Source organism: Ascaphus truei, unplaced genomic scaffold, assembly GCF_040206685.1.
Source record: "Ascaphus truei isolate aAscTru1 unplaced genomic scaffold, aAscTru1.hap1 HAP1_SCAFFOLD_1528, whole genome shotgun sequence".
In the NCBI taxonomy this organism is placed as follows: domain Eukaryota; kingdom Metazoa; phylum Chordata; class Amphibia; order Anura; family Ascaphidae; genus Ascaphus; species Ascaphus truei.
Genome location: NW_027454416.1, coordinates 36,306 through 48,478, shown reverse-complemented (window position 1 = coordinate 48,478; position 12,173 = coordinate 36,306). Strand labels below are relative to the sequence as shown.

General features: G+C 66.8%; 1 protein-coding gene across 1 annotated transcript in view; it reads right to left on the bottom strand.

Moving 5' to 3' along the window:
• The window catches only part of DCAF1 (DDB1 and CUL4 associated factor 1), a gene marked incomplete at its 3' end in the record, with an annotated part of 53,670 nt that overhangs the window by 29,615 nt on the left and 11,882 nt on the right, over positions 1-12,173 (bottom strand). The window contains exons 4-6 of the mRNA XM_075581718.1: positions 4,499-4,572; positions 3,910-4,023; positions 3,375-3,512 (exon numbers count right to left, since the gene is read on the bottom strand). Coding sequence (XP_075437833.1) covers positions 3,375-3,512; positions 3,910-4,023; positions 4,499-4,572 — 326 coding nt within the window. The remainder of the gene's footprint in view (positions 1-3,374; positions 3,513-3,909; positions 4,024-4,498; positions 4,573-12,173) is intronic.

Here is a 12,173-nt window from a genome sequence, read left to right as displayed (position 1 = left end):
ATCTCCGGTTCCGGAGGGTCCAGAGGGCCAGGGTTTGGGGTACCTGTAGTCACTGCTCCGGCATGACTGCAGAACCATCCTTGACCCTCTTGGACCAACCCGACGGAGTATGGACCCCCTTGAAAGTTCGGGACTTTTCCCGTAGAATCCAATGGCGGCCAATCTCCATTGACCGGCTATGGCGGAAAAATCCCATAGCCGCCAACGGCGGCGGTTTGCCATTGAAAGTCTATGGCGGCGAAGCCCGTTGTTTTCAATGGGGATTTAGTGAAAAAACGTGATTTAATTTACAGCGGAGTTTATTGTATTAAAATAGGAAACGGTTGTAGGTGTATTTGTGTAACTCCGGTTCCCGAGGTCCTAGCGGGTCGCAAATTGGACCACATGGTGTCCCAGTTCCGGCATTGAGAACTGGGAAGTTTGGACCCGCTGAGCCCAACGGAACCGGACATTTTAATATGTTTGTGTTTTACTAATAACACTGAATCCCTAGGCAAGGACAAGACCCAGAGGAAATTCCTTTGGGACAAAGGACAGCAGATGGCCAGGGAAGCGTCCTAATGTCTAGAGTTTAAGTGCTGTTCAAAGGAGTTTATCACCTCCTTACTGTTTACATGAGGGCAGAGATGACTCAAACCAGAGCAGTCTGTAAGTGTCACCTTTAACACCTCACAACAAAGAATATCCTGCCAGAAAACCCATCTGGCAGACTGGCTGGCATTCCTGATGCAAATGTGGGCTACAGAAATGAGACCCCAGAGTTATAATGCGCATGTGCCAACTAGCAGGGGGGCATGTATCAAAATGTGTTCCCACGTTAGAGAGTGGCTACAGGTAATTGAAAACCAATCACCTGTACATAATGTTAGGGATAGGGTTACAAAAGATATATAAACTGTGGTAATCCCTATACCCATTGTCTTCTGATACCATCTTGATTGTACCTAATTGCTGGAGAATTGCTATGCAACAAACTTCTCATCCCCCATCCCCAAAGTAAGTGTACTTCTTGCCTGTTACTGTACTATATTGTGTGTTCACCTATCCAAAGGAATAAATATACTTTATTATATCTAAGCCTCGTTCAGTTCAAACCCAGTTATTTGATGTAACTTACAACCTGTCATAACCTATCGTGACAACATGCAGCACCTATCACCTGAGATCAGACTCCAAAAGACTGTTCATGGTCCCAAGGCTCAACAAAGTATCCGGCCGCTCCTCCTCTTACCGTGCACCCCAAAACTGGAACAACCTACCAGAGACTCTTACATCCACCACCAGTCTAAGTTCTTTCAAATCTAAGGCTGTCACACATTTTAATCTGGTCTGTAACTGTTTCATACGCCCATAATACAAATTATCTTTAACTGTGCATTCAATGTCTTGTATATAATGTATACCCTGCTCATTATGTAACTGTATTTGTAAACATGTATTATTTGTCTTAACTCTGTGCGCCCAGGACATACTTGAAAACGAGAGGTAACTCTCAATGTATTACTTCCTGGTAAAATATTTTATAAATAAATAAAGCGTACATTTGTTTTATAGAACATATACGAGAATGCCACATCAACCATTAGATTACATGAAGATACGAGCAAGATAAGGATCAGCGAGGGAGAGTGGCAGGGAGACACTGTCACCAAAGCGCGTCACTGCAACACTCCAAGAATTGGTCAGTAAATTGTCACCACCGATTTGCTGCAATATTATTTTTGCCAGAAGAGATCCAGCAACTAAGAATATGACCCCCATATGAATCGCAACAAAACCAAAGTGGTGTTCAACAAAGGCATCAAGTCTACAAACATTCAAATAAATGGAATAAAATGTGAAGTGGACGAAATCTGGGTCTAATTTGTTAGTAAGAACCAATGGATGGGAGCCGTCCAAATGAACGGAGCCGTTTAGATTCATAACTATCCTCTCTATGCGGATACACAACAGGATTTATCTGCACCTGACCTTACACCTGCAGTCCGTGACCTATTGGCTCTCTCGGCCTGGATGGCCCTTTGTCTTCTGAAACATAACACAGCTAAGACAGAACTCCTGCTCCCTCCCAAACCAGGTCCCATTGTTCCCTTCTCCATTAGTCAATAACACTACTATCCTCCCAGACTCGCAAGAACGCTGCCTATGGGGTTACATCAGACTCTTCCCTTCTCCCCACATATAAACGCCATTACTAAATCTTGCTATTTCCTCCCTCGCAACATTGCCAAGATCCGCCCCTTACTCTTATTCAGGGGAGCGGTGGGGGCGCGGCCATGACGTCACGCGGCTGGTTCGCCCTCATTGGCTGAACCGCCGTGACGTGGCCAGCGCTCCGTCGCCACAAGAAAAGACAAAAATCTTGTCTTTACAAAATGTGGTGGCGCATCGCAATCTGTACGCGCGCGTGCGCGCAGGCAGCTACTGGGCCCGGCACCATACAGGGGCGGATCTTGTTCCCGCCGCACACGCCCTAGTGCGCGGAGCAGCTGACACAGGGGCCGTAGCCCAATGCCTGTGTGTCTGTAAGCCTCGTTACACTTGGAGTGTAAGCTCTTGGGGGCAGGGTGTCCCTTACAGGTTGCCCTTCTTCCCATTGTTCCTACTTTATTTACCTTGTACTATAATATTGTCACACGCTGCGTACATGGGTGGCACTATATAATTACTATTATACACACATGAACTCTATAGGAGAATGGAGATGGGAAACAAGACAATATTTCAAGGGAACCTTCCACTGGGCCTCAAGAGGAAAGTGTGTGCCCCGTGTATTCTGGCCGCGCTCACGTATGGATGTGACACTTGGACCCTACGATAATTCAGAAGCTTCAGACAACGCAGAGAAGTATGGAGAGATGCATGCTGGGTATGACCCGGAGAGACGGAAAAAAAAGAATGAATGGGTTTGAAAGCAAACAAGTCTGTGACATCACACGGGGGAAGAAATTAAAATGGCGGTGGGACGGACATATCGCCAGAAGCAATAACCACCATTGGACAAAGATGGAAGCCCGACTGGATTCCAAGCGATTAAAAGATCAAGATGACGACCAAAAGTAAGATGAGAGGATGAGATGAGAAAGTGTTGGAGCGACGTGGACACGTGGAGAAAAGAGGCCATAAATCACAGGACCTGGGGGATCATTGGGGAGACTTCATCAAGCAGTGGGGAGACCAGGACTGAAGAGATCTATATATACACACACATTTAAACACCTATGCATTCTCAGCACACCCTGCCACCGCCCTCCCCAATGGACGCGCACACCCTACTGCCGCTGCCCTCCCCCGGGGACGCGCACACCCTACTGCCCGCCCTCCCCCACGGGGACGCACACACCCTGCCGCCGCCCTCCACCAGGGGACATTACCATCTGCGAGTTCTCATCCCGATAGTTGGCCGCGATGTCTTGGTTCTCCATGGCGCCGCCTAGCAGCCCGGTGGCGTAGGTTCTGAGCGGCTGCTCCGCCTCCCGTGCCCACTTGAAGAGGTTCTCCACAATCCCCTCCTAATGAACAGGGAGAGAGGTCAGAGGTGCGAGAGCAGCAGCAATATCATGGCCCACACAATAAACATTACACAACTACACAGGGGGAACGCAGTGATGTCCGAAGGTGGGACGGAACCCAGGTGCTTGGGAGTGGTGGAGAGGGCGGCACATAAGGGCTTAAGCATAAATACATTAGCCAAAATCTGACGTTTCGGTTGAACTAAACAACCTTTATCGGGACGAGTGCGACATCATCCACTACACCCCCAGCCAGCCGCTCTGAACAGCGCTCTTAATGTCTACTGGGTGTTTAACTCCATCAGTGCTGCACAATGTGTCACAGGATCCCCCAGCACTGAAAAGGTTAATCTGTGACCCCTGCTTGTGAGGGGGTCACGTCCTTCTGGCCACAGACCTTCTCCTGGAACACGACGGCGGTCTCCAGCCCCGGCATGATGTCCAGGAGGAGGCGGCAGGCGGCAGTGTTAAGGGGGGGCTCTCGGCTCGTCATGACGTAGGCGTTCACCAGCTGAGGGGTCCGAGAGGGAGAGAGAGCGGGGTGGGGTAGGGTAGGGCACGGGGGGGGGGGGGGGAGAAGAGGGAGAGAGAGCGGGGGTGGGGTGGCAGAGGGAGAGAGAGCGGGGGTGGGGTGGCAGAGGGAGAGAGAGCGGGGGTGGGGTGGCAGAGGGAGAGAGAGCGGGGGTGGGGTGGCAGAGGGAGAGAGAGCGGGGGTGGGGTGGCAGAGGGAGAGAGAGCGGGAGGTGGGATGGCAGGAGGGAGAGAGAGCAGGGGTGGGAGGAGGGCGGCAGAGCGAAATTTATAGGAGGATAGAGAGACATAAGAGAGTGAAACAGATACAGAGTTAGACAGCAAACCTCCAAGACACAGAAACACAGACAATGAAATAAAGAGACCCCAATGATCACAGTACCAGGCTGAGGCTTCTCTTGTTCACCCCTTTCCCGCCCCAAAACAAACATGGCACACGGAGACATGGGACGTACCGCGTTCATGAAGTCGTCATTCTTAAACAGGATGCGTAGGAGGTGTCCCAGCATGCACTCTGGGTTGGCACGGCCTGACGGAAGGAGAGGTCAGAGCTGATCAGTAGTGTTGAAGTGGATGGGGTGTTACAGTCCTCGCTCACAAGCCCACATCCACACAACAGGCAGGGAGGGAGGGAGGGGCGCAGGCAGGGAGGGAGGGAGGGGCGCAGGGAGGGAGGGGCGCAGGGGCGCAGGGAGGGAGGGGCGCAGGGAGGGAGGGAGGGAGGGAGAGAGGGGCGCAGGGAGGGAGGGAGGGAGGGAGAGAGGGGCGCAGGGAGGGAGGGAGGGAGGGGCGCAGGGAGGGAGGGAGGGAGAGAGGGAGGGGCGCAGAGAGGGAGGGGCGCAGGGAGGGAGGGAGGGGCGCAGGGAGGGAGGGAGGGAGAGAGGGAGGGGCGCAGGGAGGGAGAGAGGGAGGGGCGCAGGGAGGGAGGGAGAGAGGGAGGGGCGCAGGGAGGGAGAGAGGGAGGGAGAGAGGGAGGGGCGCAGGGAGGGAGGGAGGGAGGGAGGGAGGGAGGGAGGTAGAGAGGGAGGGGCGCAGGGAGGGAGGGAGAGAGGGAGGGGCGCAGGGAGAGAGGGAGGGGCGCAGGGAGGGAGGGAGAGAGGGGCGCAGGGAGGGAGGGAGGGGCGCAGGGAGGGAGGGAGGGGCGCAGGGAGGGAGGGAGGGATGGAGAGAGGGGCGCAGGGAGGGAGGGAGGGAGGGAGAGAGGGGCGCAGGGAGGGAGGGAGGGAGAGAGGGACGCAGGGAGGGAGGGGAGCAGGGAGGGAGGGAGGGAGAGAGGCAGGGAGAGAGGGAGGGAGAGGCGCAGGGAGAGAGGGAGGGAGAGGCGCAGGGAGAGAGGGAGGGAGGGGCGCAGGGAGGGAGGGAGGGGCGCAGGGAGGGAGGGAGGGAGGGGCGCAGGGAGGGAGGGGCGCAGGGAGGGAGGGGCGCAGGGAGGGAGGGAGGGGCGCAGGGAGGGAGGGAGGGGCGCAGGGAGGGAGGGAGGGAGGGAGGGAGAGAGGGGCGCAGGGAGGGAGGGAGGGAGGGGCGCAGGGAGGGAGGGAGGGAGGGGCGCAGGGAGGGAGGGAGGGAGAGAGGGAGGGGCGCAGAGAGGGAGGGGCGCAGGGAGGGAGGGAGGGGCGCAGGGAGGGAGGGAGGGAGAGAGGGAGGGGCGCAGGGAGGGAGAGAGGGAGGGGCGCAGGGAGGGAGGGAGAGAGGGGCGCAGGGAGGGAGAGAGGGAGGGGCGCAGGGAGGGAGGGAGGGAGGGAGGTAGAGAGGGAGGGGCGCAGGGAGGGAGGGAGAGAGGGAGGGGCGCAGGGAGAGAGGGAGGGGCGCAGGGAGGGAGGGAGAGAGGGGCGCAGGGAGGGAGGGAGGGGCGCAGGGAGGGAGGGAGGGGCGCAGGGAGGGAGGGAGGGATGGAGAGAGGGGCGCAGGGAGGGAGGGAGGGAGGGAGAGAGGGGCGCAGGGAGGGAGGGAGGGAGAGAGGGGCGCAGGGAGGGAGGGAGGGAGAGAGGGGCGCAGGGAGGGAGGGGCGCAGGGAGGGAGGGAGGGGCGCAGGGAGGGAGGGAGGGGCGCAGGGAGGGAGGGAGGGATGGAGAGAGGGGCGCAGGGAGGGAGGGAGGGAGGGAGAGAGGGGCGCAGGGAGGGAGGGAGGGAGAGAGGGGCGCAGGGAGGGAGGGGCGCAGGGAGGGAGGGAGGGAGAGAGGCAGGGAGAGAGGGAGGGAGAGGCGCAGGGAGAGAGGGAGGGAGGGGCGCAGGGAGAGAGGGAGGGAGGGGCGCAGGGAGGGAGGGAGGGAGGGGCGCAGGGAGGGAGGGAGGGAGGGGCGCAGGGAGGGAGGGAGGGGCGCAGGGAGGGAGGGAGGGGCGCAGGGAGGGAGGGAGGGGCGCAGGAAGGGAGGGGCGCAGGAAGGGAGGGAGGGGCGCAGGAAGGGAGGGGCGCAGGAAGGGAGGGAGGGGCGCAGGGAGGGAGGGGCGCAGGAAGGGAGGGAGGGGCGCAGGGAGGGAGGGAGGGAGGGGCGCAGGGAGGGAGGGAGGGGCGCAGGAAGGGAGGGGCGCAGGAAGGGAGGGGCGCAGGAAGGGAGGGAGGGGCGCAGGGAGGGAGGGAGGGGCGCAGGGAGGGAGGGAGGGGCGCAGGGAGGGAGGGAGGGGCGCAGGGAGGGAGGGGTGGAGGGGCGCAGGGAGGGGCGCAGGGAGGGAGGGAGGGGCGGAGGGAGAGAGGGGCGCAGGGAGGGAGGGAGGGAGAGAGGCAGGGAGAGAGGGAGGAGAGGCGCAGGGAGAGAGGGAGGGAGGGGCGCAGGGAGAGAGGGAGGGGCGCAGGGAGAGAGGGAGGGGCGCAGGGAGGGAGGGAGGGAGGGAGGGGCGCAGGGAGGGAGGGGCGCGGGAAGGGAGGGAGGGGCGCAGGAAGGGAGGGAGGGGCGCAGGGAGGGAGGGAGGGGCGGAGGGAGGGAGGGAGGGGCGGAGGGAGGGAGGGAGGGGCGGAGGGAGGGGCGCAGGGAGGAAGGGAGGGGCGCAGGGAGGGAGGGAGGGAGAGAGGGAGGGGCGGAGGGAGGGAGAGAGGGAGGGGCGGAGGGAGGGAGAGAGGGAGGGGCGGAGGGAGGGAGAGAGGGAGGGGCGGAGGGAGGGAGAGAGGGAGGGGCGCAGGGAGGGAGGGAGGGGCGCAGGGAGGGAGGGGCGCAGGGAGGGAGGGAGGGGCGCAGGGAGGGAGGGAGGGAGGGGCACAGGGAGGGAGGGAGGGAGGGGCGCAGGGAGGGAGGGAGGGGCGCAGGGAGGGAGGGAGGAGCGCAGGGAGGGAGGGAGGGGCGCAGGGAGGGAGGGAGGGGAGCAGGGAGGGAGGGAGGGGCGCAGGGAGGGAGGGAGGGAGGGGCGCAGGGAGGGAGGGAGGGAGGGGCGCAGGGAGGGAGGGAGGGGCGCAGGGAGGGAGGGAGGGAGGGAGGGGCGCAGGGAGGGAGGGAGGGAGGGGCGCAGGGAGGGAGGGAGGGGCGCAGGGAGGGAGGGAGGGAGGGGCGCAGGGAGGGAGGGAGGGGCGCAGGGAGGGAGGGAGGGGCGGAGGGAGGGAGGGGCGCAGGGAGGGAGGGAGGGAGGGAGGGGCGCAGGGAGGGAGGGAGGGAGGGGCGCAGGGAGGGAGGGGCGCAGGGAGGGAGGGGCGCAGGGAGGGAGGGAGGGGCGCAGGGAGGGAGGGGCGGAGGGAGGGAGGGGCGCAGGGAGGGAGGGAGGGGCGCAGGGAGGGAGGGAGGGAGAGAGGGAGGGAGAGGGAGGGAGAGGCGCAGGGAGGGAGAGAGGGAGGGAGGGGCGCAGGGAGGGAGGGAGGGGCGCAGGGAGGGAGGGAGGGGCGCAGGGAGGGAGGGAGGGGCGCAGGGAGGGGCGCAGGGAGGGAGGGAGGGAGGGGCGCAGGGAGGGAGGGAGGGAGGGGCGCAGGGAGGGAGGGAGGGAGGGGCGCAGGGAGGGAGGGAGGGAGGGGCGCAGGGAGGGAGGGAGAGAGGGAGGGGCGCAGGGAGGGAGAGAGGGAGGGGCGCAGGGAGGGAGAGAGGGAGGGGCGCAGGGAGGGAGGGGCGGAGGGAGGGGCGGAGGGAGGGAGGGAGGGGCGGAGGGAGGGGCGGAGGGAGGGGCGGAGGGAGGGAGGGAGGGGCGCAGGGAGGGAGGGGCGCAGGGAGGGAGGGAGGGGCGCAGGGAGGGAGCGAGGGGCGCAGGCAGCTCTTCTAGCGTTCGTTACACTGTTTCTTTACGTTTTATTTCTGCATTGCTTTATACAGCCATGAAAGAAGTGAAAGTGCAGAAGGGAGGGGAGGGAGGGAGGGAGAGAGGGAGGGGCGCAGGGAGGGAGGGAGGGGCGCAGGGAGGGAGGGAGGGAGAGAGGGAGGGGCGGAGGGAGGGAGAGAGGGAGGGGCGGAGGGAGGGAGAGAGGGAGGGGCGGAGGGAGGGAGAGAGGGAGGGGCGGAGGGAGGGAGAGAGGGAGGGGCGGAGGGAGGGAGAGAGGGAGGGGCGCAGGGAGGGAGGGAGGGGCGCAGGGAGGGAGGGGCGCAGGGAGGGAGGGAAGGGCGCAGGGAGGGAGGGAGGGGCGCAGGGAGGGAGGGAGGGAGGGGCGCAGGGAGGGAGGGAGGGAGGGGCGCAGGGAGGGAGGGAGGGAGGGGCGCAGGGAGGGAGGGAGGGAGGGGCGCAGGGAGGGAGGGAGGGAGGGGCGCAGGGAGGGAGGGAGGGAGGGGCGCAGGGAGGGAGGGAGGGAGGGGCGCAGGGAGGGAGGGAGGGAGGGGCGCAGGGAGGGAGGGAGGGAGGGGCGCAGGGAGGGAGGGAGGGAGGGGCGCAGGGAGGGAGGGAGGGGCGCAGGGAGGGAGGGAGGGGCGCAGGGAGGGAGGGAGGGGCGCAGGGAGGGAGGGAGGGGCGCAGGGAGGGAGGGAGGGGCGCAGGGAGGGAGGGAGGGGCGCAGGGAGGGAGGGAGGGGCGCAGGGAGGGAGGGAGGGGCGCAGGGAGGGAGGGAGGGGCGCAGGGAGGGAGGGAGGGGCGCAGGGAGGGAGGGAGGGGCGCAGGGAGGGAGGGAGGGGCGCAGGGAGGGAGGGAGGGGCGCAGGGAGGGAGGGAGGGGCACAGGGAGGGAGGGAGGGAGACGCGCAGGGAGGGAGGGAGGGGCGCAGGGAGGGAGAGAGGGAGACGCGCAGGGAGGGAGGGAGGGGCGGAGGGAGACGCGCAGGGAGGGAGGGAGGGAGGGAGACGCGCAGGGAGGGAGGGAGGGAGGGGCGCAGGGAGGGAGGGAGGGAGGGGCGGAGGGAGGGGCGCAGGGAGGGAGGGAGGGGCGCAGGGAGGGAGGGAGGGGCGCAGGGAGGGAGGGAGGGGCGCAGGGAGGGAGGGAGGGGCGCAGGGAGGGAGGGAGGGAGGGGCGCAGGGAGGGAGGGAGGGAGGGGCGCAGGGAGGGAGGGAGGGGCGCAGGGAGGGAGGGAGGGGCGCAGGGAAGGAGGGAGGGGCGCAGGGAGGGAGGGAGGGGCGCAGGGAGGGAGGGAGGGAGGCGCGCAGGGAGGGAGGGAAGGAGGGGCGCAGGGAGGGAGGGAGGGGCGCAGGGAGGGAGGGGCGCAGGGAGGGAGGGGCGCAGGGAGGGAGGGAGGGGCGCAGGGAGGGAGGGAGGGGCGCAGGGAGGGAGGGAGGGGCGCAGGCAGCTCTTCTAGCGTTCGTTACACTGTTTCTTTACGTTTTATTTCTGCATTGCTTTATACAGCCATGAAAGAAGTGAAAGTGCAGAAGGGAGGGGAGGGAGGGAGGGAGAGAGGGGCGCAGGGAGGGAGGGGCGCAGGGAGGGAGGGAGGGAGAGAGGGAGGGGCGGAGGGAGGGAGAGAGGGAGGGGCGGAGGGAGGGAGAGAGGGAGGGGCGGAGGGAGGGAGAGAGGGAGGGGCGGAGGGAGGGAGAGAGGGAGGGGCGGAGGGAGGGAGAGAGGGAGGGGCGGAGGGAGGGAGAGAGGGAGGGGCGGAGGGAGGGAGAGAGGGAGGGGCGGAGGGAGGGAGGGAGGGGCGGAGGGAGGGAGGGAGGGAGGGGCGCAGGGAGGGAGGGAGGGAGGGGCGCAGGGAGGGAGGGAGGGAGGGGTGCAGGGAGGGAGGGAGGGGCGCAGGGAGGGAGGGAGGGGCGCAGGGAGGGAGGGAGGGGCGCAGGGAGGGAGGGAGGGGCGCAGGGAGGGAGGGAGGGGCGCAGGGAGGGAGGGAGGGGCGCAGGGAGGGAGGGAGGGAGGGGCGCAGGGAGGGAGGGAGGGAGGGGCGCAGGGAGGGAGGGAGGGAGGGGCGCAGGGAGGGAGGGAGGGAGGGGCGCAGGGAAGGAGGGAGGGGCGCAGGGAGGGAGGGGCGCAGGGAGGGAGGGAGGGAGGGGCGCAGGGAGGGAGGGAGGGGCGCAGGGAGTTAGGGAGGGGCGCAGGGAGGGAGGGAGACGCGCAGGGAGGGAGGGAGGGAGACGCGCAGGGAGGGAGGGGCGCAGGGAGGGAGAGAGGGAGACGCGCAGGGAGGGAGGGAGGGGCGGAGGGAGGGGCGGAGGGAGACGCGCAGGGAGGGAGGGAGGGAGGGAGGGGCGCAGGGAGGGGCGCAGGGAGGGAGGGAGGGGCGGAGGGAGGGGCGCAGGGAGGAAGGGAGGGAGGGGCGGAGGGAGGGGCGCAGGGAGGGGCGCAGGGAGGGGCGCAGGGAGGGAGGGAGGGGCGCAGGGAGGGGCGCAGGGAGGGAGGGAGGGGCGCAGGGAGGGAGGGAGGGAGGGGCGCAGGGAGGGAGGGAGGGAGGGAGGGGAGGGGCGCAGGGAGGGAGGGAGGGAGGGGCGCAGGGAGGGAGGGAGGGAGGGGCGCAGGGAGGGAGGGAGGGGCGCAGGGAGGGAGGGAGGGAGGGGCGGAGGGAGGGGTGGAGGGAGGGAGGGGCGGAGGGAGGGAGGGGCGGAGGGAGGGAGGGGCGGAGGGAGGGGCGGAGGGAGGGAGGGGCGCAGGGAGGGAGGGAGGGAGGGGCGCAGGGAGGGAGGGAGGGGCGCAGGGAGGGAGGGAGGGGCGGAGGGAGGGGCACAGGGAGGGAGGGAGGGGCGGAGGGAGACGCGCAGGGAGGGAGGGAGGGAGACGCGCAGGGAGGGAGGGAGGGGCGCAGGGAGGGAGGGAGGGGCGCAGGGAGGGAGGGATGGAGGGGCGCAGGGAGGGAGGGATGGAGGGGCGCAGGGAGGGGCGGAGGGAGGGGCGCAGGGAGGGAGGGAGGGAGGGGCGGAGGGAGGGGCGCAGGGGGGGGAGGGAGGGAGGGGCGGAGGGAGGGGCGCAGGGAGGGAGGGAGGGGCGCAGGGAGGGAGGGAGGGGCGCAGGGAGGGAGGGAGGGGCGGAGGGAGGGGCGCAGGGAGGGAGGGAGGGAGGGAGGGGCGGAGGGAGGGGCGCAGGGAGGGAGGGAGGGAGGGGCGCAGGGAGGGAGGGAGGGAGGGGCGCAGGGAGGGAGGGAGGGGCGCAGGGAGGGAGGGGCGCAGGGAGGGAGGGAGGGGCGCAGGGAGGGAGGGAGGGAGGGGCGGAGGGAGGGAGGGGCGGAGGGAGGGAGGGAGGGGCGGAGGGAGGGAGGGGCGCAGGGAGGGAGGGGCGCAGGGAGGGAGGGGCGCAGGGAGGGAGGGAGGGAGGGGCGCAGGGAGGGAGGGAGGGGCGCAGGGAGGGAGGGAGGGGCGCAGGGAGGGAGGGAGGGGCGCAGGGAGGGAGGGAGGGGCGCAGGGAGGGAGGCAGGGAGGGGCGCAGGGAGGGAGGGAGGGGCGCAGGGAGGGGCGCAGGGAGGGAGGGAGGGGCGCAGGGAGGGAGGGAGGGGCGCAGGGAGGGGCGCAGGGAGGGAGGGAGGGAGGGGCGCAGGGAGGGAGGGAGGGGCGCAGGGAGGGAGGGAGGGGCGCAGGGAGGGGCGCAGGGAGGGAGGGAGGGGCGCAGGGAGGGAGGGGCGCAGGGAGGGAGGGAGGGAGGGGCGCAGGGAGGGAGGGAGGGAGGGGCGCAGGGAGGGAGGGAGGGAGGGGCGCAGGGAGGGAGGGAGGGAGGGGCGCAGGGAGGGAGGGAGGGAGGGGCGCAGGGAGGGAGGGAGGGAGGGGCGCAGGGAGGGAGGGAGGGGCGCAGGGAGGGAGGGAGGGAGGGGCGCAGGGAGGGAGGGAGGGAGGGGCGCAGGGAGGGAGGGAGGGAGGGGCGCAGGGAGGGAGGGAGGGAGGGGCGCAG